The 27,832-nt window shown below is 44.0% G+C and overlaps 1 protein-coding gene across 1 annotated transcript in view; it reads left to right on the top strand.

Moving 5' to 3' along the window:
• Window positions 1-110: 110 nt before the first annotated feature.
• Window positions 111-27,832, top strand: part of CAMSAP2 (calmodulin regulated spectrin associated protein family member 2) — a 40,625-nt gene continuing 12,903 nt past the window's right edge. The window contains exons 1-9 of the mRNA XM_078603325.1: window positions 111-772; window positions 7,429-7,697; window positions 16,610-16,768; window positions 18,763-18,840; window positions 20,743-20,881; window positions 22,154-22,293; window positions 23,630-23,729; window positions 24,173-24,245; window positions 25,239-27,720. Coding sequence (XP_078459451.1) covers window positions 577-772; window positions 7,429-7,697; window positions 16,610-16,768; window positions 18,763-18,840; window positions 20,743-20,881; window positions 22,154-22,293; window positions 23,630-23,729; window positions 24,173-24,245; window positions 25,239-27,720 — 3,636 coding nt within the window. The 5' untranslated portion in view covers window positions 111-576. The remainder of the gene's footprint in view (window positions 773-7,428; window positions 7,698-16,609; window positions 16,769-18,762; window positions 18,841-20,742; window positions 20,882-22,153; window positions 22,294-23,629; window positions 23,730-24,172; window positions 24,246-25,238; window positions 27,721-27,832) is intronic.

The following is a 27,832-nucleotide window of genomic DNA, read 5'->3' on the forward strand; positions in this document are numbered from 1 at the left end:
GGGGGACTGAGGGGAAAGGGAGGGGGGGGTCGGCGCGCGGGGGGGGGGGCTCATCCCACTCCACCCCACCCCCCGCGTCACGTGATGCAGAGCAACCCTGCTTTATATTTCGTAGTCCGCTTGGGCGAGGCGCGCCGCACTCGCGCGTTGAGCGGCGGCTGCGCGTGCGCTGTGGGAAATGTAAAGCGGCTCACCGCTCAGCCCTGCGTTGGGCGGACTGTGGTGGAGGAGGCGGCGATGCAGCGTCTCGCAATCGACGCTAAGGCGACATCATTCATATGAATAACAGCCAGACACGGCGCCGTGTCTTCGTAGGCGGCTATTTACAATGAGGTGCTCGGCTTGTTGTGATTAAATCGGCGTTAGCGCCTCGCAATAGTCAACCACCGCGGGTCACCTTCGCGTCAGCGATTTCTAAAATCGCGCGCATTACAATCAATTAATAGCCACCGTGGTCATTATTTTGCTAAGAATTAGTGGATTCTTGTAACAAAAGGCTGCACTGTACTGACAAACGATCGGGGGTGGGTGGGGGGGGGCAGAGAGCCGGCGGCGACGGCGGCGTAACGAGGAGAAATGGCCGACTGTGGGGCGGAGAATGGAGAAGCAGCGAGGAGGGAGGAGGAGGAGCAGGAGGAGGAGGAGGCGATGATGAAGCAGATGATGGTGGTGGCCGAGGAGATGCAGGAGCACGAGGAGGAGGAGTACGAGGCTGAGAGGGCGAAGGTGGCCGCTGGGCTCGCGTGGCTGGCGGCAAAGGCGCGGAGTCCAGGTGGGTTGACAGGTGGAGGGGCCCGGGGGGTGCCGTGGTGAAGCGTGATGGGTCACACACGCTGTGTGATGGGAGGTTGAGGACTACGGTGTGTGATGGGTCACGGTGTGTGATGGAGGTTTACTGACCACGGTGTGTGATGGGTCACGGTGTGTGATGGGAGGTTGAGGACGACGGTGTGTGATGGGCCACGCTGTGTGATGGGTCACGGTGTGTGATGGGAGGTTTACGGACCATGCTGTGTGATGGGCAACGTATGATGGGAGGCTATGGGCCACGCTGTGTGATGGATGGGTCATTGTGTGTGATGGGAGGTGTGTGAGGGAGGGGTTAGGATGTGTGATGACTGGCGATGAGGGATGGATTAGGGTCCGTGATGGAAGGTGATGTGTCATGGGTTAATATTTGTGACGATGGGTCATTGTGTGTGATGGGAGGTTGTGTGAAGGGTTAGGATGTGTGATGACTGGTGATGAGGGATGGATTAGGGTCCGTGATGGAAGGTGATGTGTCATGGGTTAAAGTTTATGATGATGGGTCATTTTGTGTGACGAGTCAGGGCAGGTATTTGATAATACTGATGGGTTATGGTGTGTCATAGGTAAGGCTAGGAGTGTGATGGATTTATGTTCTAAGCTGAGTGTGATGGCAGTGATGTAATTAGATAAAATCTATTTGTGATGGTTTGATGCGTTTAGGTGGGTGTATGATGGATAATGGTTATTGGTGGATCAGATTGGGTGTGTGGTTACAGTGTAGGTGTGTAATGGCATTGGCAAGGTGATTGTCATAACGTGCAATGTTAGTCGTGTATGTGTGTGGTGGGTCAAGCTAGCTGCATTATGGCTCAATGTAAATACAAAGTGCCATGTGATGGTTTAGTAGTGGCCCAGGTTACATGCAAAGCTGCGGTAGTATTGGGTTGGTAGTAGTGTTGATGGATGATATGTGACCCAGCGTGGGATTGTAAGGTGTATCTGCTGAACCCAGCCGAAAGAGACCAACCAGAATTTAAACCTCCTAAGCAAGGATAGGTCATCCTATGCTGGTGTCTTAGCTCTCATTTCAAATTACATACTCCTGAAATAGGAAAAATGTTCAGCATTCAGCTTGTCCACAGTGGCGTCGTGTGATTAACAATGGACAGTTGTGCAAGCAATTAAACGTGGGCCCCTTGGTGCAATACCCCCCTCCTTTTCGCAGCCCTGAGCCCCTCTGACCCGTTGTCCCACGCGCAATTTCATAGCCTGCACGTTCGATAGTTGTGCCACTGCTTTACCACTATAACATTCAAATGTATTTTTGTATTACATTGGTTGAGAGCCCATCGTGTAAACATATTTTCTCAAGGAATACCTCAGAACCGTTTTAGGTGATGTTAAGCGTTTAATTAACTGGCACCCTTACTCTATAATTGTACAGTACAGTAATCGAGAAAATATCTCATTGCTAGTGTTATCCGATTGCTGTTATCTACCTAGAGGGAATACATTCACTAACTCAGGCTTTTTTTATCTTTGGTATTCGTGAAAGGAGCAAGTCTCGTGTATAATTGAATAACATGACTCTAATTGTATTTTTGCTGTCGATGCGATGGTATGTCCTTGCCTCTGTATTCCCATATGACACCCTTACTAGCTGTTTTACAAAGGAGATGGCATGCTAGTTAGATGATTATAATGAACGTGTATGCGCTTTGTCAGTTCACTGATGGAAGAGGGCCTGGCCTCACTCCGCCTTATAGATCGTGAGGGTTATTTGAACATGCTTTACCGCACTGATCGGTGTGTTCCCATTGCAGATTGGTGAAGGCGGGTAGCATAGATATGGAAACAGAAGTACAGTACAACAATACTTAGCCTCATTATGCATGGTTGGTTACCCATCCTAGCACACTCGGCTCAACTCTGATTTAGCTTCCAAGATCAGACGAGATCGGTTGCGTTTCATGTGATTTGGTCACAATACTAAAACGGTAATGTTGAATGTAGCGTTGTTAAATTATTTAATTGTCAAAGTATTCAAGTCTTGGCAGGGTTGTCGGAGTATTTTATTGGGTTTGGTTCCTGTAAGGTGCAGATAATTAAATTGTCTGGACCTGTTTCATGGAAACATTTTTAGTTTACAATTGTTAACGTTCATTTAATGGCACCGCTTTGGTTTGAAAAAGATTAAAATGCCTCAACAATGCATGTTGACAATCCCATTGTACATGTACTCTTCTGCTGAGCTTTTGACGCTTCAGTGTCACAACATCGTTTTTTGGTGTCACATTTGTATTTGCGAGGATCAAGCGCTGTTTGCTGTGTATTTGAATAGTTATTTTTAAGCAGGAGTTGGCACAGTGCAAATCCATGTCTATTGTGTCCTCCTGAAATCTTATATTGTTCCTCTTGTTCGTATGAATAATTTATCACGATGTGGATGGTCGTGCGGCAATGTTAAATGATGCTAACTTGCTTGTTAAAGCGGTGTACTGCGCGTAATGCGTGTCTTGTCTTGTAAAACAAGCTATTACTGGGTAAGAAACTGAGTTCCTTTTTTTAATGTTAAAGCATATGGAGTATTAAAATCTACGATGCATACATGCTGTTGTGCACGTACATTTAAACTGCAGTATTGAAGTGTGAAAGCCCAGGAGAGTCATGTGCGTTAACACAGATTGCCATTGAATCAGATTGTCTTATAATACCAACGCATTTACACATGGATTTTCGAGTCTTTGTTTCGTGGTATAGGGTGTGGTAAATTGAGCCCTGCATTGCTCTCCTGCGAGCGATTCTAAATGAATAAATCGCAGCGTGCTTGAGTATTCATTGTAAATTGCCAATAATATGAGCGACGTACTTGTCAGATAAAAATAAATGCACGTGTCGTAAGAAATTTATTTTGAAATAGCGTAAGCCCTAACGGTGCAGCATTTATTAAAAGCATAAACACTCGTGCGTGCTCAATGTAGGCATTGTGCATTGAGTTGTACTTGCACACATTTTCCGTCATTTAATATTTGACCGTTGCTGTTAATCGTCAGCGTTTATCATTTACTCCTTGGATCAAATCCAAAATATTCTCCCGAATGTACATAAAATGTACTTTGAATAGCACTGCTTGTTAACATTTGAACTAGAAGAGGGAGAGAAAAAACTGAATTTTATTGCGCCGACTACCTGGCCTAGTTTGAACATCTTAAGATTGCCAAGGTTGCGTAGTTAACGCGGAGCAGGTTTGTGAGCTTTATAAATCACCGGAAGAGGGGACACTGCCGTTTGAATTAGGCGTGGCCTTCCAGCGCTGTGTTTGTTTTCAAACTTTTTTAAAAATAGTTGGGCCCCTGATTCCTCGTATAACTTTGACAGACAATTGCACAATGGCATATTGTTGTACAATCGGTGATGATCCAATGCTATTGCTGCTTCTCAAATACCTCTGTCATCCTCCGACAACTGAAATCATTATTTACATAGGTGTTCTTAGGTGGCATGTTTACCTCTGTAGTATTTTTGCTGTATGCACATTAGAGCTTCAAGGCATATGTGTTTTGTTGTTAAATACACACTGTACGTACTAACGCTTGCAAAGATATTTTTGTTCTCCAGGGCATTTGGCCCTCTGAAAACTTTGACTGTACTGTACTTCATAACCTCCCATGTGTCAATAAATGTTGCTTCACGTGGCATGAAATTACCACGTAGTAATATGAATACTTGACAGTACTTTGTTAATCCACAAAATGAAGACCTCTACACACCTTGTTGGTCACGGTGATTATTTGATTATACTTTACCATGCTGCTCAGTGAAGGTTGGCTTTTGTCAATCAACTACTGGATCAAGGCCTCCACCCATGACAGTCATGGTTGCTGTTTGATGCCGACTGATTATGATGCAAACATTCCTGTACGGTATTCTTTTGTTTTAAGTTAATTATAATTTCAATAATGAATGTTTTAGTATCCAATTTTTTTTATATTACCAGGTATGGCCCATTGAGCTATACAGCTCTTGTTTCAGAAGCGATCTGGCCATGTGGACATTTATAGCAGCCAAATACTCTAAACGCTTGATTATAAATGTTGAGGGGAAAATCGGAGGACCTGGAGAAAAATCTACATAACCATGGGGAGAACATGCAAACTCCAAATATACAGGCGTCAGGGTCAGGATCGAACCCACGAGGATAAGAGTAGGTCGTGCATTAAGAAGTCTGGCCAGCTATTGATTTATTTTCGCAACCTCTTCTCTCCATGCACCCATGCCTCTTGGGCTGGCCAGTATTTTGCTAGCACGTGAATTACTGCAGGAATTATGGAATGCTTTATGGCCTATACTCTTGGGGCCATGGTCTCGTTGCAGTGAAAGGAAATGGGTGTCCGTGTGTGTCCTGCCGGTCCAGACATTCAGACATAGAAAATACAAATACTGCATGGTATGTTTTTTAATTGCCGATGCTTTGGTACATACCTATTTTTTTACACTTTAGAAACTTCCTGTTTCATATACATTTATTGAAAATGTTGCCTACCTTTTGATACATTCCACAATGCCAAATTAATTTACATGACTGGTATACTGGAAAGAAATGGGTGTAAATTCAACAGTGACAAAATAATAAATGTAATATGCCCGTGCTCATTAAATATTCCTTTTTATTCACCTTATTTTAATAGACAAAATATCACCATCGGCTTTCATCTACCCTCCATGCCATCACAAGCTGCGGGCGGCTTAGAGCCAATCCCACCAAGGAATGGTTATTGAGCTGTCGCAGTCCAAAGCATCGCTGGGAATTTAGGAGTGCTGCTGACACCAATACGTGTCGACGTTTGGGCCTGCCCTTTGTGACCCAGCAAGTTTGTTTTGATATCTGAGCTGGACAGCTGGTGGTTGCTCACTCCCTGTTAAAGACTCCCCAGCGGGCTGGGATTAAGTAAAAGTGATATTTAGCAATTGATTGCAAATATGTTGAGCATGGGCAAAATAAAAACAGCTGCCTTTTACTTGCTTATTGAGAGAGTCAAAGATGTCAAATGCACTTAGTTACGATGCCTGACGTACTGTTAGTATAGCCCTAAAGCTTAGGTACAGGTCAAAAAATATATCCGTGGTATATACAAAAATTGTACTGTACGATTAACCTTTCAGTTTTCTGACCTTTCCATTGGCATGTAGGCGTCACTTTTGGTCAAGGATCTATACTCAATGCTGATTTCAGCAGATAAAAGGGAGGGTAGATGATTATAGGGGAAAAACAGCCATTGTGCATAGCTTAAACAGAGACATGTTTTTCACTGCACCACTTTACAATGGATTTTCTTAAACCGAATTTGGTTTATTCAGAAATCAAACAGCTCACGATTTAGAGCACGATATTTCACTCCCTTTTCACCTCCCCTTCCACCATCTTAGCATCTTGATCAAATTAAAATGCACTTTATTCTTGTCACTTGGAGGTTGTTTGAGTTTAGACTGTGTGTGTGTTTTGCATGGGAATAGCTTCGGAAGTGTTGGATACCAATGCATTATCACAAAAGTCAGGCTTAAATTGCACTATATCGTCTTGCTTTTGATGCACCCTATTTTGAACAAATTTAACTCGGGTTGCATTTGCAGCATGGAATTGTGAAATGGTACCAATTTAAATGCCAATTTCTTCACAGACTTTTTTTATTTCATAGCTTTGCATACAAATACCGTTTTACTGTCCTAACTTAAACTCAGATTTCCCATGTAAAATATAGTATTTCCTCCAGAGTATATTGCCTGCTACAATTTTATGGATCCGAACCATGGACCTTGACAAAGGTTGATGACCGAGCTAACAATAGCAAAACAAACATATAGATGTTCATACTTTGAATTACGCTGACCGGCAGAAAGAGGAACACATGGATTAGAGAATGTATGCAGGTTAGAAACATAATTTCGACACATAACAAACATAAAGTAAGCTTGGACAGGACAATCAGTGATTCGAGATATTGGCTGGTGGTCAAGAATAACAATGGAGTGGCAGCCAAAGGAGGGATCACACCCCAGAAGTTAATCTCAGAGATGGAGTAATGACATCAGCTAGTGTGCAGGAGAGAGATATTTTTTTTGCCGGACTGTGAGAGATGGAGATGGCTTATTTAGGTATTTATATAGCAGTAGCTGGGTCATCACTGATGATAATGCTCTTAAGTGGGCTTGCATTAAAATAAGTAATTTGTCACATGCGCTTGGCTTATTCGCAGATGTTAATTGATACTACTGTTAAACCAATTAAATTTATTTTATTTTATAAATCATAGGATACCTATCAAATAGAAAAGTGAGGGCAGGCTATAATTTAGATTATTAACACATATAAAGGTGTGGTTTTTTGACCGCAAAAGGTGCAATTGCAACCATGTGCTTGGTCCTCCCTTCATGCATAGCATATCATGTGACATCAACATCATCAGCCATGGTTACTCCACTGCTGGATATGAAGGTTTCCTTGCCTCAAGTTGCTCCATCTCATGATCCTACGATGTAATAGACAACTATACAGGTATATGTACAATCCACAGAGCGTTGTCTTTTGTCCACCAACTCAAAGGGAGTCAAAATTGTGGCCAAATCATTTTATTATGCACTGCCTGTTGACATTCGTAACCCGCTCCATCTGCCACGTAGAGTCCACCTGCGAGGACCTGCGGGCGCCATTCTACAGGGACGAGTACAACCAGGAGCACTTGAAAGGCAACGTGGGCGAGCTGCTCGCGTCCGGCGAGCTCTACTGCCATGTGTTCCAGCAGCAGCTGCATGGAAAGTGCTCCCCTGCCGTGCCGCGGCAGGGCCACTGGGCCGTGATCCAGGGCCTGGCGCGGCGTGGCCTGTACGTCATGGAGGAGGAGGACTGCCCTGTGACAGAGGCGGACTTGCAGAACATCCCCATCCGCATGGTCAGTCCTGGTGTTTATTTTTTAAGTCGTGTCTCCGACGACGTCCGCTTGTTAAGCCAGGCATTTTCAGCATTTATGCCAAAGGGATCCGTTGGTAAATTGGTAAATCGGTTATTGGTTTCTCAGTGACAGTAAGTATTTTCAAAGAATGTAACCATTTGTTTCGAAAGTGTTGTTGATGCATATAAATAATTCCTGGATTTGGCACAAGATTCAGTGCCTCACTGTTTAATGTCTGTGGAAGTGTATTCGCTGGGCAATAGATAACCAAAATACTCTAAAAAAAATCCTACACTTGTTTACCAAAGAAAAACACATATTATAGAATATTATCCATGAAAGATTTACCCACTCTTCAGACAATAATTCAGGAGGTTTGTGTTGCCACGTTTGACCATTTTCCTTTTTAAGTCATGTATTACATATGAGCGGCAAGGAGAGAAAACCCACGCATGCAAGTAACACTCAAAGGCCCACAGAGACACTCCTGGTTACTAGGGATTAAGACTTGAAGCTCAGTACAAACATGCTCATGAAATACACTTGCTGTACTGCCATCTCCTGGCCACCTTGCAGTCCAGTGGCTTTGGGAGTTGTACATGTCTAATGCATGCTATCTACCAATGCTCTTCTCCAAAGAGTTTGATCACAGGAATGTGTGCCAACATGTAGTGACAAAACAAGAAGAATTCCCTCATCAAAACGCTACACCATAGGGCTCAATGTATCTCCGACCATGAACACCTAACCAGTGAACTCAAACACGTACACCAAGCACTCAAGGCGAATGGATATTCTGACTACACAATCCGCAAAGCCATCACCCCGACCGTGAGGAAGGAGCCATCTGAGGATCCAATCAACACCATCACCCTGACATACATAGCAGGAGTAACCAAAAAATATTTCCAAAATCATGAACGAACACAAGATCCAGGTCCGATTTAACACATTGTACATAAACTTCGTGATCTGAGCCCATCTGTGAAGGACAAGATTCCTGACATGCAATATCCCGGCGTCTACAACCTAAGCTGTAACTGCAGCAGCAGTTACATTGGGGAAACTAAGCGACATGTCTCTGGCCGTGTTCGTGAGCATAAGGCAGATTTGCAACATGGTAGGACCAATACTTCTGCCGTGGCTGATCATTTTAATGCGGCTGGCTCACGAAATTGATTTATCTAAGACGATGGTACTTTGCAAGCCTACTGGCTATCAACAAAGATTTGTTCATGAAGCCGTCCATATATACAGACAGACACAATTTCAACCGGGAGGATGGTTTTAGACTCGGCAACCATTTAAAGATATCAACCACTTTGGGTCATGACTTGACTTGTGTTTTCTTGTCAATCAACCTCCACCGTCAGCAGTGTGGTGTGTGGAGCGGGGTGCAGTGATTTCCTAGTGGCCCTTTGCTGCATTGGCATTGCTGCTGCATTGGCATTGTCGCTCAATTGGCATTGCTGGTGCATTTGCATTGCTGCTGCATTGGCATTGCTGCTGCATTGGCATTATTGCTGCTGCATTGGCATTGCCGCTGCATTGGCATTGTTGCTGCATTGGCATTGCTGCTGCATTGGCATTGCTGCTGCATTGGCATTGTCGCTGCATTGGCATTGCTGCTGCATTGGCATTGCTGCTGCATTGGCATTGTTGCTGCATTGGCATTGTTGCTGCATTGGCATTGCTGCTGCATTGGCATTGCTGCTGCATTGGCATTGCTGCCCCGCACATTCTGCTGGTGCTGCTGATACACACTTGGGCTATGCCCATCCCCAAACCTTTATAAACAGTTTGCCTTTAGAGGCTAACCCCTTTTCCTGATGATGACCACTTGTGTTGCGATCGAAACGTCGTGGTATTCTTATTCACTTTATTTTTAATATTATTTTTTTTATCTACGTGACTTTACAAAAAGAACCAAATAATATGAATTCCTGCAGTCACGAAAGTTTTAAGTCAAAATAAAAACAAGTGACTCGGAACTCCACTGAGCTGCACTTAATAACAAAGGTCTATTTGGTATTAAGAGGTGTACACACACAGGGAGGTTGCTTCTAAACTATACTTTTCTGATGAGGTAACAAAATTATTTCATTTCTATTTTTCGATATGAAGCTTTCGTGACTGCAGGGATTCATATTCTTGGTTCTTTCGGTAAAGTCACGTAGAAGGGAAATAATAAAAATTTTACATAATATAATTCTCACGACGTTTCGGCCACAACGCAAGCAGGCATTAGGAGGCTGTTTTTCCGACAGACCTGTTCTTCACCTGAGGACGGTTGCTTACGTTGTGGCCGAAACGTCGTGAGAATTTTATTGTGTTTTATTTTTATTATTTCCCTTCTACATGACTTTACCGAAAGAACCAAGAAAATTATTTCAGCTGAAAAGCTTGCCGGTGTTTACACCCCCCTCCCCCCCAAAGCTATGCTACAAACAGAGCTGAGCCATGCTAACCACGCACTGAAATGTGTTGACACTTGACAGGCAATAAAGTCGTAAATACCACACGCATTGCGATTCTTTTACGGGCAAACGCAAAGGTGGATTTAACTGAAGTTGGATTTGAAAGCATACAAAATAATAAAACATTTTAACTAAAAACAACTAGTGTTCTGATGGTTCGGTGCACTGAGCCAACGCCACTGAACGCCTGGGTTCAAATCCAGGCCACGACCTGTAATTAAACCAGGTTTGCAAGTGTAGTGAGTTAATGGTCTCAAAGCAGTCACCAAATACTGCACACAAAAAACCCATCACTTAAAATTTGGCTCTGCAATTAATTTCTATAAATTCCAGTTCTGAGAATTAAAAACATTGCTTTGACTGTCATGTGATCAATGTGATGCCCCCTAATGTGTGGATCGGAAGTCTCTTGAAGGGATCTCAAAGGGAGGTCCTCTGTGGGATCCGCTTGCTGTGGGACCATAATGTTACATGAAGGATTGCACTGCGCTGTAAGAGATTATCCCATTATATTACACTAATGACACCATCGGGATGAAAAATAGTTAAAAAGCAAGAATTGTCAGAAGAATGCATGCAAGGCATCGTTATTCTCTGACTTATGGTTCAGTTGAACATTTACAGAGCATATGAATTCCTGCAGTCACGAAAGCTTTAAGTCGACAAAAAAATACACCTTTCGACGTTTACATAGATTTTTCAGTATACAGCAAAATCGATAACTTTAGTTTACAAGTTGACATAGTCTATTTGCATTTATGTTTTTAATAATAACATGAGCCTTCTGATGTACCTTGACTTCTCCTTCATTAGCGTTTGCTCTGCTTCAGAGACAGTGATTTGACAATGGAAATACATTATCAGTTGCATCCGTGGCTAACAAAGGAAGTGAATCATTCTGCATCCCCCCGGGATTAACTAGAATGCAGTACTGTACTTCCTTAAGGCTATGAGCTGCGCAGACGGGAAGATACCAGAATTAAGAGGTCTGTGTGCGCAGACCTCCCCTCGAGTCCGTGTTGGTACTGTGTGGCAGGCTTTGCAGCACAATTGAAATCGGCCAGGGGTTAAGACAGTGAGCCTGTGGTATCGTTGGCTTGTCCTAACACGACTTGCATTCCCATGTCATCCTGTCCAAAAGAGTGCTTTTTTGCTCCTGTCAGACAAATTAAACCCCCCATGGTGGAAAAAAAAGATCGCAGCGGCTAATCAATCTTGCATCGGATATTTATTTTGGTCTGCGTTTATACACATTTATGGTCATCCTTTCAACAGTTTTTAGTGCAATTTAGTTATCACCTTTCTGAATATGCATATGTACTGTTGGCTGTGAATGTTTGCATTACGAGACATTGTTGTATTGTGTGTCTGGAGAGTGCTATGGGAATTCAGTTGTTGGTCTCCTGACCTACATTTCATCAGTGTAGCTGATATTCCTTCTGACAGTTTGGGTCCATCGGTTGTGCTGTGCTGCAACTGAGTGGCCGGCTGGGGTTGGTCGTTGTCATTACGTCAAGGTCGTGTTTCAGATAACGAAATTATAATTCCATTGTGCTGTTGCTGTACAGTACAACCTCGTCGTTCTTTGTTTGGGGTTGTGGCTTTGTTGTTGCGTTGAGTTTGCATGAAACAAGGTTAGCACAAAATATCACAAACTCGTGCAAGGAACACATTTGAATGTGACTAGTATACTGATTATTCCGTGTTGAAGTATAATGACTCTCACAGTGTGAGCACGCATGCTGTTGGCAAAGGACAGTGTTTTGTTAGGTGTAACCGGATGGCTTGGAGGTCAAGAGTGCTGACCCGGTACCTCTGAGATTCTGTTTTTCGAATCTAGGCTGCTGCCTATAATTATACATCACGTGATATTTAGTTTGTACATAATTTGGCTAAATTTAAGCTCTTAAAAATAAAACGTGTAGGGATGAATCTCATGCAACAAATATTATTCTAAGCGTCGGATAAGGTGGAAATATGCTGTCCCACAGTCGGGAATGGCACATTTCCGCAACACTTGAAGGGATGTCGGAGATCGCTTTGCGATACCTGATTGCACGTACCAGTCTCTAACACGAAGAGCCACACTACTTTGTTAGAGATCTGAATGGCTGTTTGCATGCCGTGATATGACGGCCGCTAGCACAATTGGGATTAAATTGGGAAAGTAGGTTTTTTAAAAAAAATGAACAAAAATTTGTGCCGGTGTTTTGAGGTAGTGGTATTGTCACTGAAATGCCTAGTCTCCTTCACAGGCGTATGATTTTCTGTACCCCGAGTGCAGAGCGCACGCTGTCATTAGTGCGGTTTAGTGTGTGGCCGTGTGCTGCCGAACACACCTCATTCCAGGGTGTCAAAGCCACTGTACACGTCTGACCAGTTTACATCTTGTCCCAGCTTTCGCAAGAGACTCGGCCAGTGCATGTATGTTCGCCGCACTCTGCCTCACTCGGCCTCACCGCAGTTTAGGGCTGTGAATGGAATGCATAATTAGTTCGTGGTTCACAACATCAGCGATTCTGCCATGGGGGATGGAACCCAGTTTGAAACGAATGTATACCTCTGAACTCAGACATTTCCTGGGCCATGATTCTTTAGCAGTGCACTCTCTAACGATCCTGACCGTTGGGCGATACAAACCACTTATTAATTAAGTGTAATGTTTATTTGCAATGACGTGTACAAATAGATCATGCTGCACTGTCATTATTGCAAACTATAAACAAAGAAGAGCGTTATATTTTACAGCAATGTGGCTTGTTCTTGGCCTGCGAGAACATAAAATGAGGCACTTTATTTGATGATGCATGCAGCAGCCTTGTGTAAACTGAGGCCTACTGTATACGTCAACACTGCAGTTCAGTAACATTCTTTCCACTTGGAAGCCAACGGGGACTAATGAATGACGTGCTTTGACTGCACTTTTGCATTAATAAACCTTACAGGGGTTGTGAGCAAGAGCGTGCAGGTTTCGGAGCGGCAAAGACCTATCTGTTAAGATGGAAGGAAATCGATGGAAATTGTGTGCCGTACAAAATCTGGGTACAGCCGCACAGATATGCACCTTTGTAAATGCATTTATGTAAAAAAAAATTTACTGCCAGAATAGCTAATCCTGCACATTAAGACAAATTGTCATGCCATGCATGTTCTTGATAAATTAACATTTTAAATCGCTGTCAATCCACAACAAGATGAATGCTTCCACTCAACTGTTGGTTATTGGGGATGTTGGACCATACTTTAATACACTGGTTCGTGCCAGCTGGTGAGGGACTGATTCAGATATCCCTCGCTGCTCATGTTAGATGTGGCTAAGAATCTAAATCAGGTCACGGAGTTCATAGCGCAGTGTGCAAACCACAGTGCAACCGCATCACCCCTATTTAAACAAAAAAACAAACACAACACTAAGTCGGTCAACCTTTTCATGACAATAGATAATTGCCATGAAAAAGAGAGTGCCAATGGGCTCCCAGGTGTCTTTTAAGAAATGTATATGGATGAATTGGCAGAAACGTTGGGCTGCTACCTATGTTTATAGTACGTAAGGCACTGTTTATGACGAAGCTGGTTAGTTGTTTGTGGGGAATTATCTTACAACAACTGACATTTCATAATGAATACAGTCACATAACAAGGAGTGTTAAGGACCTCTGTGGCACCATGCCATGAAGGGCACAACAGTTCCTGGTAGTGGTGAATGAACCTGTCACTGAATAGCGTGCATGAAGTGGTTACGAATTATTCCATAGGTTATAAACTACCGCGCTTGCGATGCCACAATCGTGATACTTCTTCACACATTTAAAATACAGCCGCGCTCACTGAGAATGGTACGCCAGGAGATTGTAGTGCCGGGCTCAAGAGAAAACTATCACAACCGGAATTGTCAAATTGTGTTTGCATAAACAAGTGTTGTTTACATAGTATACAGGATGGGCAAGACTTCCCATTTAAACCCCTCGGGTTGAGTGACTTGTTTTAAGAATGGTGGCCACTGTCTGTAATGTGAACGTGATTGAGTTTGTCTAATACAATGGATAATATCTCAATGGTTTGAAGCTGCTGCACTATTTTTGGAAATCGATAAATTGTCGATATGGGGGTGGAGCGATGGCACAGTGGTGAGCGCACTGAACGTTGAACCTGGCGACCTATATGTGATTCACAGCCACAGCAAACATCCGTGTTGAGCAACAACATCTGAACCACTCCTCCCCCCCCATCACCAACCTATACTCACCAGCATGGTGAAATATGGGCAAATAATTATCAACACTAATATAGCATGGGAATGTCCTTCATCCAGCAGTGGCTTTTTACCAATGCCTCTATATTTTTTATTAAAGGCTCATTGCAAAGATGTCTTGATGCATTTAGAGACAGGCATTGGTATTGGTGACGGTGGTTATAAAATACGATATTTCTCCTTGGTGTTCCTCTTTATGAATGCTTTTAACGCTTGCTCGACTGGCCAGATATTTATTTTAATTCTCAAGGTTTCTTAAATGGCAGCACTGCTTTGAGAATTACAATTGCGACGGATTTACAAATAATGAGGACGGAGACATCTTAACGTGGGCGTGGAGAAACTAATCCTTGAGGCATGACTAATGGTGTTACTCACCGATGCTAAATTACGTCACCGTTGTTTTTTTTTACAGTGCCACAAAACGATGTAGCTGCACACTGTGTCAGTACCAATGCATTTCAGCTTTAGCAAGTTTAGTATGCACAATTCGATGCAATTTGGATTTTTATACCATCTGATTGCAACCGCATCTCGAGACCCTCTCTTGCAGAAACGGTGGGAATATTTATTTATAATATATTTCAAGAAATTCAAAGGGGGCATGGTTCTTGTTGGGTCTCATTATTTGGTTTGCATGTTTCAAAAGGACCAATGTTTTCCAAGTGATAATGGCAATGAAAATGGCATGCTCTCTTCCTTCATCCTATGCAGCTGTATTGAGGTAGTCCTGCAAAATAATGGAAAGCGTGGCAATTTATTAGCTGTGTCGATTGCCTGAATCTCCATTTCGCATTATAATCCAACATTGGCAATGCAAGATGCACCGTTTGCAATTACGGTGCTGAATGATGGGAGCTTGGCCAGCATTGGGAATAGAAAACACAAGTCTTAGAATGCGACTGTCAGCTCAGGGAATGACTGTCATGGCGAGTGATTGCATGAGGACACCATTGGAACTTCACTCTTTATTCAATTGAGTCGACAATGGTTTTGCACAGGGCCTGTAGCTGTTGGCTGTGGCCAAATCACCAGGAATGTGTCCGATCTTCGTCAGACCTCGAATCTCAAAAAGTTGAGCCTGGATAGTGCTTCGGTGGTTAACCACCATACATAACGAGGGTTATAAGCTGTGGGCTACGTTGTGGGCAAAATGCATTGTTGCACTGTACTTCTATGTTCCCACCTGCACCAAACCACACTGGTCTAAACAACCCCCACGATGTGGGGGAGCCTTTCATCCAGCAGTGGATTGGAAGAGGGTTGTATTACTCACGCTGTGGAATCGGTGGTCATAACACAAGTTTCAAGTTTATCAAAATCCCAGTTTACCAAACAGCATGAACTGAACCTATGTCTCTCACCCAATATGAACGAACACTCATAAAAACCCAGTGTTTGCTCATCGCGATAGTGTTTAAGGGAAGAGCAACCCACAAACAGATAGCTCTTATATCTTGTATATAAGTACCTCGGTTTTGTATCCCAGGATACCCTTGACAATTTTAATGCAGCATCAACAGAGTGACATCATATGAGTGCTTGGGGTGGCACACTTAGCATACCATTTGTTTTTATTTCATTCACAAAGGTTGTGTTTGACAGCCCAAGGTGCACAGCCTAGGTACTGTACATGTTTACAAGACGCTGAACAAAATATATTATTTTCCGTTGTTCAGCATTTTTGATCATTACACCGAAATGCGATTTATGACTCAATGCTTCACAATCGAGTATATTGAACTTCTCTACAGTATTGCTTTTTGCACTTAACTGCGCTGCATCATGAAGTTGGAGCGCCCTTGCCAATATTGCTGTTATTTAACATCTACCAACCCAGGAGTGTTGGTTCTACAAGACTGACTGTGCTGATGAGACAAATGTAAAACTGGTTTTGCTTGCTTAAACAAATGAATCCACATCACATTCGTCTGGAAGGCCTGTAGGCTGATGTGATAAACATGTTATTATTACGTAGATACATAGATGGAAGTGTTTTTTTTGTACAAGACAAAACATGTTTTATTGTATTTTTTAAGTTAAGCCCTGCTAAGTATGGCTGCCATGAGGCTTTCACTATAAAACGAGACCCTGCACTGTGATCTCCTTGCAGAAGCTGTAAATACAGCGTTTTTTGTGTGAAACCAATTGTCTCATGCTCCCCTTGCCCTGGCGTGCGACAGAGCTGCCATCTGGCCATGCTGGACTCTCTGATGCTGGCGTGCGCCGTGGAGCAGATGAGCATCGAGAAGGTGGTGACGAGCGTGCGCAGGTTCTCCGTCGTCTCGCCACGCGAGCTGCCCTTTGACCTCGATGGGGCCATGCTTCTCTGGATCAATAAGGTACCATCGTCGTGCCTGGTGGGCCAGGTGGCTCGGAGGTCGCAGCGCTGAGCTGGCATCGCTGAGCAGCTGAGTTCCAATCCAGGCAACTACCTGCATTTAAAACTGGGTTGTCAATTGACTCAGCCCACTCACCAATGTCTAAACTAAAAAAGTAATTTAGTTAAAATTGGTTCTGCACTTCATTTTGCTCAGTGTCAGCTGTGATGATTAAAATATCGATGTGTCTGTCATGCGGTGAAGTGGTCGGGATAGTGCTGCCCCCTACTGTGTGGAACAGTGGTTACTTCAAGGATTTGCAGAGGTAGCTCTGATATTCGCTCCCGTGAACCATTCTTTAAGGTGAACGATTGTAATGTTAGACGTCCGATTGGATGCATGATCTCGTGACACAGTGCCAATGCCACAATGGGAATAAAAATGGGGAATAAGATTTAAAAAATTTAACGAAAGTTTTGCCCCAGTGTTTTTCGAACGGTGGCATTGCGATTGTGAAATGCCGCGTCTCTCTCATTCACAAGCACGTGATTTTTTTACGACCAGTGTGTGCAACAGCACACAAACAATCGCATGGTAGAGTGTATGTGTTTAGGATAAACATACCCCTTGAAGGAATCTCAGAAGTAGCTCTGGATATCTCCTTCCATGAACCATTATCTAACAAATGGTTGCAATGCTGTAGGAGACCTCCAATTGGATACTTAATCTCATGACATGACACCAGCAGCACAAATTGGTATAAAATAGTGGAAAAGATAAAAATGAAGCAAGGCACCATTCCCAGCCAGTCCCATTGTTGCACAGCTAATGCACACACTGCCCTGTAATGGTTGTCCAGCGTGCAAATTAATGTATGCCGCAATAGCAGGAGACCCGCAGTGCTGCTTGTGGGTTATTGGTCATATTGATGGCGTGTTGGATCATTGAAGTCTGTTAAGGGTCATCGAATGTGAGTGTCTTTCTGCGTCAGGTTTTCATATTGAACATCACAAACACTTCATGATATGTATCAGTGAGGTGCAATCTACATAATAGGTGGATTCGTGATAATAATGAATAGTGTCCCTCCAATCAACATTGGTCAATAATCTATCATTTTCTAAACAACAACAAAAAAATGTGCAATCGTTTTGACCCTAACTGACACTAAATCCTTAAAAACCTTGCCTTGGCCATTTTCCTAATCTTGATGGAATGCCGTTAATTCCCTGCCATGTGGTTTAGGGAGGGGCCTTTACTCGTATATATCGCTACTGTTCACTAGTCGACCTTACAATTTGCTCTAAATCTTTGCACAACGAACCAGGAAGAATGCAACTTGGCTGAAGAAGGCCAGAAGGGGGCTGTTTCATTAATTGCTGTAGCATCAAGGGAGAGAAAATCGTACAATTATGTCGGAGCGTTATTCAAGGAGAAACGAGCCCGTATGGGAATTGCCTCTGCTGAGACCCTTAAAGATTTTATTTAAAGTACTAATGAAACTCTTCGGCATGTTGTGCACTGCCATTGGGGCCATCACCTATTACCGTCGGCTGCCCATCGCGACAGATGTCAAGGAGGAAGATGGGGGCGCCAACGACAATAAAATGGCAGTGTAACGGCGGGAGTAGGAGACGGTGTACCCTACACGGAGCGCACGTGTGCCAACGGATTTGAGAGATTTCCTTCATTCAAAAGCGACCGATGTTCAATTCTCCTAGGAAAATAACCTTGAGTGAAATTAACATATGCATGGACATCATTGTGGAAGAATGGCACTTTGTCATTTTCAGCTTTGTATTGTTAGTGAAAGAACCACAGCGCTCTCAAATCCCAATACTGAGAAGAATCTATATATTTAACTACTGGTGATGACTTTGAAGCTATTTGAAATTTATTCCAAAGTCGCTTGAGAAGATAATATAGAATCAGCCTTCATGTGCGGTTTGGCTGGAAGTTGTAATAATATTATCGTGGTGTACGTGTGCTCAGGTGCCATTTGTTTTATGCTGCAGGTTAACATGAAGTTGAAGGATTCTGTTGAAAAGGAGCAGAAGCAGCAGAGCGTTGCAGAGGGAGCTTGCCAACAGAAGGTGAGCCGAGTCAAATCTCTTGCGCACACTGAATACTATAAATGTTTAAAAAATGTATGCAGCGTTGCTAAGGGGGACCAGGTTTAAATGTGCTTCCCTGCGTACTCTTCTCTCGGGTGCTGGTTCTCGCTGTACTGATTCCCTGTTCAACCTTCTGAAAACTATGTTAAGACCTCACCGCCGTTGGACACGTCAAACATGTAAGGGGGAAAAGAGTAAATGGGCACGCATAAAAAGTTGGTTCAATACTAACATCGGATTTTACTTGAGCCAGTCTTGCGCAGAGCCTGCCGTCTTATGCAGAGTGCACCAGGCTTCGAAACGAGCGATGTTCAAAATTGCATCTTGTGAAGGTGCAATTTCAAGGACTGAAATGGGCTGACTTAAATCTGTATTGGCCAGTGCTGCATTGATTCCCAGGGAGATGTTAGCATTTATAACTTGTACAGGGGAAAACAAAGGACATTCTGCAAAGTTTGAGCATGTGAAGGGGTTAAACGTACTGTAAAGATTAAGCCAGCCAGGCACTAATGGCAGCTGCCAAGGTCATTTCCCAGCAGGCATTGACAGAGGAAATGTATTACATTGTTTGACGACTTCACTGTATTGGCATGTTCAGCTTTCTGTAAGAAATACAATCAAATATCCTGTACTGTTTAGTAATATGAGGAATAATGTGGCCAACTGAAATTGATTGTGGTCACTTGACATTTCATGTTATTCATCTAATAAAAACCAGCATGTATTATTGGATGATTTATACTTGATTTATGTTATCAGAATTTCAATAAATACGTTGAAATTCTACATTGCTCTTGTCTTGGCGTTGTGCTCGGGGTAGTTTGGCAGTCTGCAAAGTCAAGCTTGGCCAACACAATCTCAATCATCCAAGAGTCACACTAATTCAGCAGGAGACAGGCTTTTTAACACTGCAGGTCTAATTACATTGTCATTGATCAGAAGCTATTCAAAAACACATTAGGAATTGACCGTGACCAGATTCCCATCAGATTAGTGTAATCAAGGCTACTTTACCTTCCCTTTGCTTTTCAACTCTTTTCCTGCACAGTCTCCGGCCAAGTGGTACTGGAAGCTGGTTCCTGTAAGTCTTACCCAAAACATCAATGTTTGCTTTTTTTTCCTGTTCCAACTCCACGTGAAGAAGAAACACTTCTTACCACCCATTTTGTGTTCACGATTGTTGTCAAAACTGGACGCATTTGTTTGCATTCACACATGCTTTTTGTCCTCTTTGTTTCATACTCTAGTGCTTTTCTTTTGGTCTGTGTTTATTTTCCTTGTGGTGAAGCCCACCTCTCTTTCCTCTCCATTGTCAACTCCCCTTCAGCCTGACTTGATGCTTGCCGTTTCGTTGTGTTTGAAAGAACCAGAGGAAAATGCAAGAGTGGTACGGTACTGTTTATTATTAAGCTAGTTTGAAGTTTAATAACGTATGTTAGTGCTGCATAAAAATATATAGTAAGATTTGTAGCACAGCAATTACTTTGTGGCTTTATTTTATGATTTTTGTGTGCAGTCAACTGAAATATATTCTTTTCTGAGTTCAGACACACAGTTGTGTGTTAATGCATTACATTTGACACTGTGTGTTTTGCGTGCTTTATAATACATTTTTAATGGTAACAACAGTGATAGTTTTATATCTGTGATCTACACTGTACTGCGATTAAACTGTCGGTATGAAATTTAAAATGCAATTTTCATTTAATTTTCATTCAATCTTTTTCATTTTGTTATTCCATTTCAAATCATACAGGACGCAACAGCATGAAAGCAATGTTTTTTTGACAATCCGCATCCAGTTGTGTTCCTGTATTGAAATGAAAATTGCTTATGCGCGTGTTTGTATACATGTGCATGTGTTTTCTTTTTATTCTCCAGGTGCGATATCGAAAGGATCAGTCCGTGTCGAGGCAGTTACCAGTCATCCCAGTGCTGCGCAGCCTGTCTGAGATATCTGATGGAAGAGCCCTCCTCAGTCTAATCCACTACTACTGCCCGGAACTACTTAGGCTAGAAGGTACCACGTATTTTCCACGTGGGGTTGGGTTCGGTGTAGAGGATTGGAATTCCGAAAAACTAACCCCCCCCTAACTCGACCATCTTTCTTCACCCCCTAAACTGCCTCGACACCCTGCTTCCCAGCAATGATCCCAACATTTCCTGGCAGACGACTTGAAAATATGGTTCTGCTGCACAGTAAGAGCGGTGTGACAATTAATAATTTAACCGGAGGCAAGCTGCCGACTGTGGCCATTCCACGGAGCTCCACCTCACCTCCCTCACTTCACACCCCACAGACCCCCTCTCCCCCATTTTATAAATTCCTTGATCGGCCCAAGTTCCGTTACTGTGCTTTTTTTACTCGCCCACACCCATAATTTTCCGTCTGCTCTTGTGCAAAGGAAAGACTTAAAACCGCTGAGGCTGTAGCTGTCTTGCGTCCCATTGTGATGGCTCTTTTGAAGTGCCATTTTACTGCTGCTGCTGCTGCTCCTGTTATTGTTAGTGGGGTGGAGACGAGTGCAGATAGCATTTTATAATTTTATATTAACTATTATTAGTGACCGAAACCAGCTGGGGCGACTGGCAAACGTAATTTTCCATGTAACAAATAAACATTGAGTTTAAATGGCGGAAGAAGTTCGGAAGAGATATAACAGATAGTGACACCAATGAGGTGAGAATAACGAATACAGCAGACTGACACGGTTCATTTAAATTTTTTATAACCTTTCAATTTGTGCTCCTGTTAATGTCATTCTTTTACCAGAATATTCTTTAAATCCTAGAGAAGAGGGAAAACGCCTCACAATACATCTTGGCATTTTATGACATTAAAAGGCAGATTACTTTGAGTGCAGGATTGTGAGAATAGTGTGAAATATGAATGCTGTCTCTTGTTTTACGTTGCCGAGCAACGAGTTCCCTACTAATTCCAATAAAATGTTTCGATAAACAACTCTGATGTACAGTAACAACAACATGGGGGCTTACTCTCTCAGCTTGTATTCTATGTTATTGTTTGATAAAATTATTGACTTTTTATCATACTATTTTATTTCTTGTAAGCATGTTGCCCAATCCATTTAAAAAAGTTAAAGCCGAGTGTCTTTTATCCAGATTTGGTTGCTTATTTACGATGGTCCAGTCTTCAGGCCTTGTGCGAGTTCAACTCGCCATGTCCTCCAATCGGCTAACTTGGTGGGCAAATTGAAGACGAGTACAGTGTAAATGCTGGCGTGTGTTTGCTTTGGTTGCGTAATCACAGGTGCCCTCATTATTGTTGCAGACGTGTGCCTGAAGGAGAGACTCAGCCCCACGGAGAGAATGTACAACATTCGACTTCTGATCGACGTTTCTCAGCAACACTTTGAGGGCTGCCTGCTGCTCACGCCCTCTGACCTGCTGCGCTGTCCACCTGCTCTCAAGGTAGCCCTGCGTGGCGTAGGCACTAAATATTGCTGCTCACGAAATGTTCTTTTATGGAGGCCACCCGTGTCCATGGAAATTTCGGCAGGGGTCGTCCATCACGAGCTATCGTAGACCGTTTGGTGCTGGTGTTTCCATGTCATTCCTTTCCGTTCTAGTGTCTTGTCCGCTGAATCGGTCCACAGTTTTCGGTCAACCTTAGCATCTGTTAACATCCACTTCGTTGCAATTAATCTTGCCGGATTCCTAACGAGTGGCCATTAATCTGACATGACTAATATAATTAACGAACAGAAATAAAATACTTTAAATATATATAAAGATGTCAATAACCTTTGGACATTTACTCTTCGATTTGTTTACGAACCCAATTTTTGCCATGTTAAATGTTGGCAATATACAATTAAACAATAATGTGACAGTCCTAAAACAAAGAACTATTTATTTCTGTTTGGTTTTATGCAATATCCCATGCTACATTTATTTTGCATGCCCAACTGTAAAAGTGTGCCTTGGAGCACAATAAAGTCCGTGTGTAATAAAGTTATTTCAGTTAAGTTTACTTTTGTTTTTGTTATTTTTATCAGGCAGCGAGAGCAGATGCTTCCTCAATCGTTCATTTATGTTGTGCTGTTATGGGTTAAAAAGGATTAAATATAAACCTTTTTAGATCCATATTTAGCTGCTGCCACAAATTGGTTTTACAGTCTGGTTGTCGTAGCGGTTTATTATATAAGCAAGTTGTACTGACCTTTGTAGCTCTGCGCATAAAACTGGTCAAAAGAAGGCCTTTATCTAGAGCTTATCATAACATTTAACTACAGGTTTCCCTCTTTTATACGGGTTCGGTTTGTGCTGTTTGGCTAATATGCGGCTTGCCTATTTCTACTCAAATTCCGCTCTATGCTGATTGAATTCACTCGTATGCGGATATGTGGCCTGACGTGGGACAACGTGGTGTGTGTGCACTGCGGACGCTACTTGGCAGGCAGTTGTCTCGCCCGCTTTCGCTTTGTGCGCCCTTTTGTTGGAACGCGTCTCGTAAAGCGAGGGAAACTTGTAGGATTGATCAGTTCTCATACTTTGTCTACTTTTATGAACGGGTTTATTTTTCAAAGATGTAATTTTTGTTGTACTTAGTATGTAGTTTTTTCATACCGACAAAGGGGTTGGCAGTGAATATCCGATTTAGCACGGTTGGCTACATACTGTGTGAAAGAAGTTCTACATACATACATACACAAACATGTAATAAAAACACATACCTTCATAATTTCATTCAAGCTGCGAAATATGTTTTTTTTCACCAAAATATATGTTCCTTTTGATTTTTCAGACAAACATCATGGCTTTTGTGGCCGAGTTGTTCTGGTGCTTTGAGGTGGTGAGACCAGAGTTTGTGTGTCCAAGGGAACCCCTCGAGCATTCCACTGATGGTGAGAGATTCACGAGTGAAACGGCACGTCACGTTTTGCGGATTGCTTACATTCTGATATCAATCAATGCCAGTATTACAATATGCTAACGTAAAGTGTTTGTCTAAATGTCTCCTTTGTGACATTAAGCTGAGCTTGATTATTTATATGCTACAGAGCCCTGTGTAAATCCATTTCTGGATGCTGTGTGGGTCATGGAGTTATTTATCCATGCTTCACCACACAGCCGATAACACCTGGCAGTGCTCGATTGTCACCCATCAAAGCACGATTAAGTCTCAACACTGCTAAGTATCAGAGATTTGACAAGATTGGACATTCTGGGTGATTTGGTCATAGGCTCACATGCTGCAACTATTACCGAAATAGCATTTTGTCAGAAATTATTTCTGTGGTTCATTCAATACTTAGTAGGAGTGTAATTGTACGTGTCTCCGTTTCAGCACTGCCTAATTTCGAGTCTGGATCACTGACCATGTTGGACCAAGCTCCTTTGCTACCAGATGTCAAACAAAGGTAAGACTTGCACAAGTCAATGTTGGTGCTGTAACCAGCACTTGCTTGCGTTTGGGTGATTATTGTAATCTCTAGCAATGAGCCAAATCAAGTCAACCGATTGTTTTATCTACTATAACATGATTGTGAAAGCAAGCTTGACGATAAATAAGTTACGCAGACTATGTGGCTGGCGAGCTGCATTGGCAGTGGGGTGCACAAGCACAGCAAAAATAACTCAACATGTTCGTCAATAACACTGATAGATGTGCTATAAAATCTTGAATATTTATTTATCCTGGATGAATCCTATGAGCTATAAAGCTCTTTTTCACAGATGTCCAGTAGGGGCAGTTTAGAACGTTACAACAACAAACAAGACAAAAACACAATAGGAGTGGAAAGGAAAGGTAAACAAATCACTTATCTTACCAGGTAAAGCCTACTGAGCTATGAACTTATTTTTCAGAAGTGACCTGGCCACAAATGATAGCTCAACAAAGTGGCTTATCATGTGGAAATGTATAACGGCAAAATCATCTATAAAGAATGGCTATTGCCCGAGAAGTTGCCTTTGATATATTTGTTGCTTTTAAGGCAGTGTTATTGACGAATATGATGGGGGGGGGGGGGGGATTTTATCAATAAGTTAGCTGTATAGGGTTTGCATGACAATGTAAATCTGAGTAAATTCAGTTTGGCCTTTTGACAAAAGTGTTAATTGTGCACTTCGTATTAGTGATGTTCGAAACAGGATTCTATGGATCAGGGATTCTCATGCCTTGCTGTGTACTCGTTAAATGGTTTTTACAAAGTCTAAGTGTACTGCTTATATGACATCTATCCACATTAGTGTAATTACCGTCAGTTATTTAGGGCACACATTATATTTCATTGCACGTCTCAGGTTGCCTTGGCAATTAATATCTTGTCGTTTAAGAGAGCAGCGGGTCCTTTGTTGCGCGCCCATATTTAATATTACCTTTGAATAACACGATTTGTTCATTTCAACAGGCCCATGTCGCAGTCCGTCTCCTTTGAAATCAAGTTCGATGACCGAGTGAGTGATGACTCTAAGGCCATGCCAAAATCTCGCAGCAAGGACAGCTTGGCAAAAAGACCAAGCAGGGGGCTTGGAAAGGCATCCCCGGACTTGATGTCAGGAGAAGATGACGGAGGAAGGGAGGCATCCCGTGACGATTTGGAAACGTCCGAGATGAGGATTGGTGACTTCCTCCTACGAAAATCCGCATCGGGCCTTCATAACCTGGCGAATGGCATGCTGGGGGCGGAGGGCGAACAGTCGGAAGACGACGGCAAGATGAAGGAGCACGGTTCCTCCGTGCCGTTCAGAAGGAAAGCGAGCAGCCAGCTCCCAGATAAATCTGTCACGTTTGCCCCAGTCACGAGTGCTGACGTGCGGAACATGTCGCCTGCGGAGGACGGCTTCGATGTCCAGTCACTGCCGGTGTTGAGGAGGGTGAATTCCCCAGCCAAGGCAGCAGCAGCCCACCCCCAGGGCAAGGCAGGTGGTGGATTTTACCTTCACTCAACGGACGCCTGGAGTCAACCTGATGCGAACAGGGCAAGCTTTGTGTTAAACAGTCACTATGACACGCCCGAGAAAGCCCTGGCGGCTGGCCTGCCGGTTGTTGAGCCAGTGAATGGCGAAAAAGGCAGCATTGTGGAGGTTGATTCCGACGTGGATGATTCTGGGAAACCTCAGTCGAGCGACAACACAGATGTGAAAGGAGCACAGAGTGAATTTTTGAGCTCTCCAGTCCCCAGCCCAAGCCCAAGCCCCTGTCCCAGCGTTGAGAGCAACACGTCTTCCAGTTCGGGCGTCAAAATGACAAGCTTTGCCGAGAGGAAGTTTCGGAAGTTTAACAGCGCGGAGACCAAGTCGAGCGTGAGCAGTTCACTGAGGTCAACCCCGGACAGCTCGGAGAACGGATATCCTCACACCATCGCCACCAGACAGAGCCGGGGTCACAGAAACCAAGCTTTGTCCAAAGAATCCGAGCAAGACCAGCAGCCGGGGTCCCCTCCCAATCACCCATTGGCATCGGAGGTTGTTCGGCTGCAGATGAAGCTGGAGGAGAAGCGACGGGCGATCGAGGCGCAGCGCCGGCAGGTGGAGGCTCTGTGCGCCAAGCAGAGGCAGAAGTTTGGGAAGGAGGCGTTCATGCATGTTATTAAAGGAGGCAAGAAGGACCGTCTAGACCCCCAAGGCATCGGAGGGGATTCGTCGGAGAGCAGCGGCGAGCAAATGCTGCCCGCCAGAACCCAGTTGGAGGCGCCGGTGGACAGTGGAGCCGAAGACGACACGGTGACAGACATGTCTAGGCAAAGCCGAGAAGTTGTTGGAGCAGAAGCATTTGGAGATAACAGAGAATCGGAAGAGATGATGGGTGCGTGGGCCGCAGAGCCGCGGGATTACGATGAGTCCGGCAGGCATGGAGATGGTCTGCCAGTTGAGGTGACCGGTGCATTGGAGGAGGATCTGGAAAGGGAAAATGCAGGCGAGGCAGATTCTGGGGAGTACAGCCGCTCTATCTACAAGCTCAACGACACGCTGCGTGGGCTTCAGAGCGAGATGTTGCGAATGGCCCAGCAACAGGAGCACCTGCTGCAGATGAGGGACAGCCAGCAAGCCATGGCCGAGGCTGAGGCGAAGCTTCCGCAGAAAAATTACGACACCTATTCTTTGTCGCCCGCATCTTCAGGATCTCCGGCAAATCGCACGCCGACTCGCCGCCACCTTTCAAAGTCCCCGGCGCGGGTGCAGCTCCGAAGCCCGAGAAACAACTCAACACCGCGACCCAACGAGCTGAGGTTCTCCGTCGTAGGTCCGCCCCAGGAGTCTCCGCAGCCCTCCCTGGCACGAGTGCTCAGCCCGCAGCCGTACGTCGATAACCTCAGGCACCGCCGTCGATACGCGCCCAACGAAGTGCGAATGCAGACCAGCTCGACCATCTGTTTTGGCGACGATGAGACTGAAGTTTCGTCCCCTACCATGTCGAAGGCCGAGTCTGACAGTGACAAGGTTACGGTCTCCAGCGGGAAGTCCACCATTGACTCCAGGGATGTGAGCCCGAGCAAAACGGCTTTGAACCTGGCGCCGGGCAGACAGGATGAACGCGATGAAGCGGAGGAGGCTGTGGACTTCGAACTGGCACCTTCGCAGCCGAGACAGCCGTTACCCGTCGTTAAAACCCCTTCGCCCAAGGAAGTGCAGAGCATTGTCGCCATGGAGAATCAATCGTCCATGGAAGGATCGCCGGTCAAACTGAGAGGAAGCAGGGCAAGCTCCAACACCAGCAGCCCGGCCAGAGAGGTCGGGACTCCCGCCCAGAGACCAGTGGGGTTGATTGAAGTGGACCTGTCCGGAATGAACACCCCCGAGGGGCTCCTGTCGGAAGATGATGCAGCGGAGAATGCTGCTGATTATTCCACAGACGGCGAGCAGAAGGCAGCGCTGGGATTCTTCTTTAAGGTATGTGTGCGTGCAGGCTTTTGTCAATCCGCTGCTGGATGAGGGCATCCCCACGCCATACTTGTCGTGGGGGTTATTGAACTTGCTTCAGCACGTTGGTCGGCGTGGGTTC

This window comes from Lampetra planeri, chromosome 20 (assembly GCF_965212315.1).
Source record: "Lampetra planeri chromosome 20, kcLamPlan1.2.h2, whole genome shotgun sequence".
Lineage (NCBI taxonomy): Eukaryota > Metazoa > Chordata > Hyperoartia > Petromyzontiformes > Petromyzontidae > Lampetra > Lampetra planeri.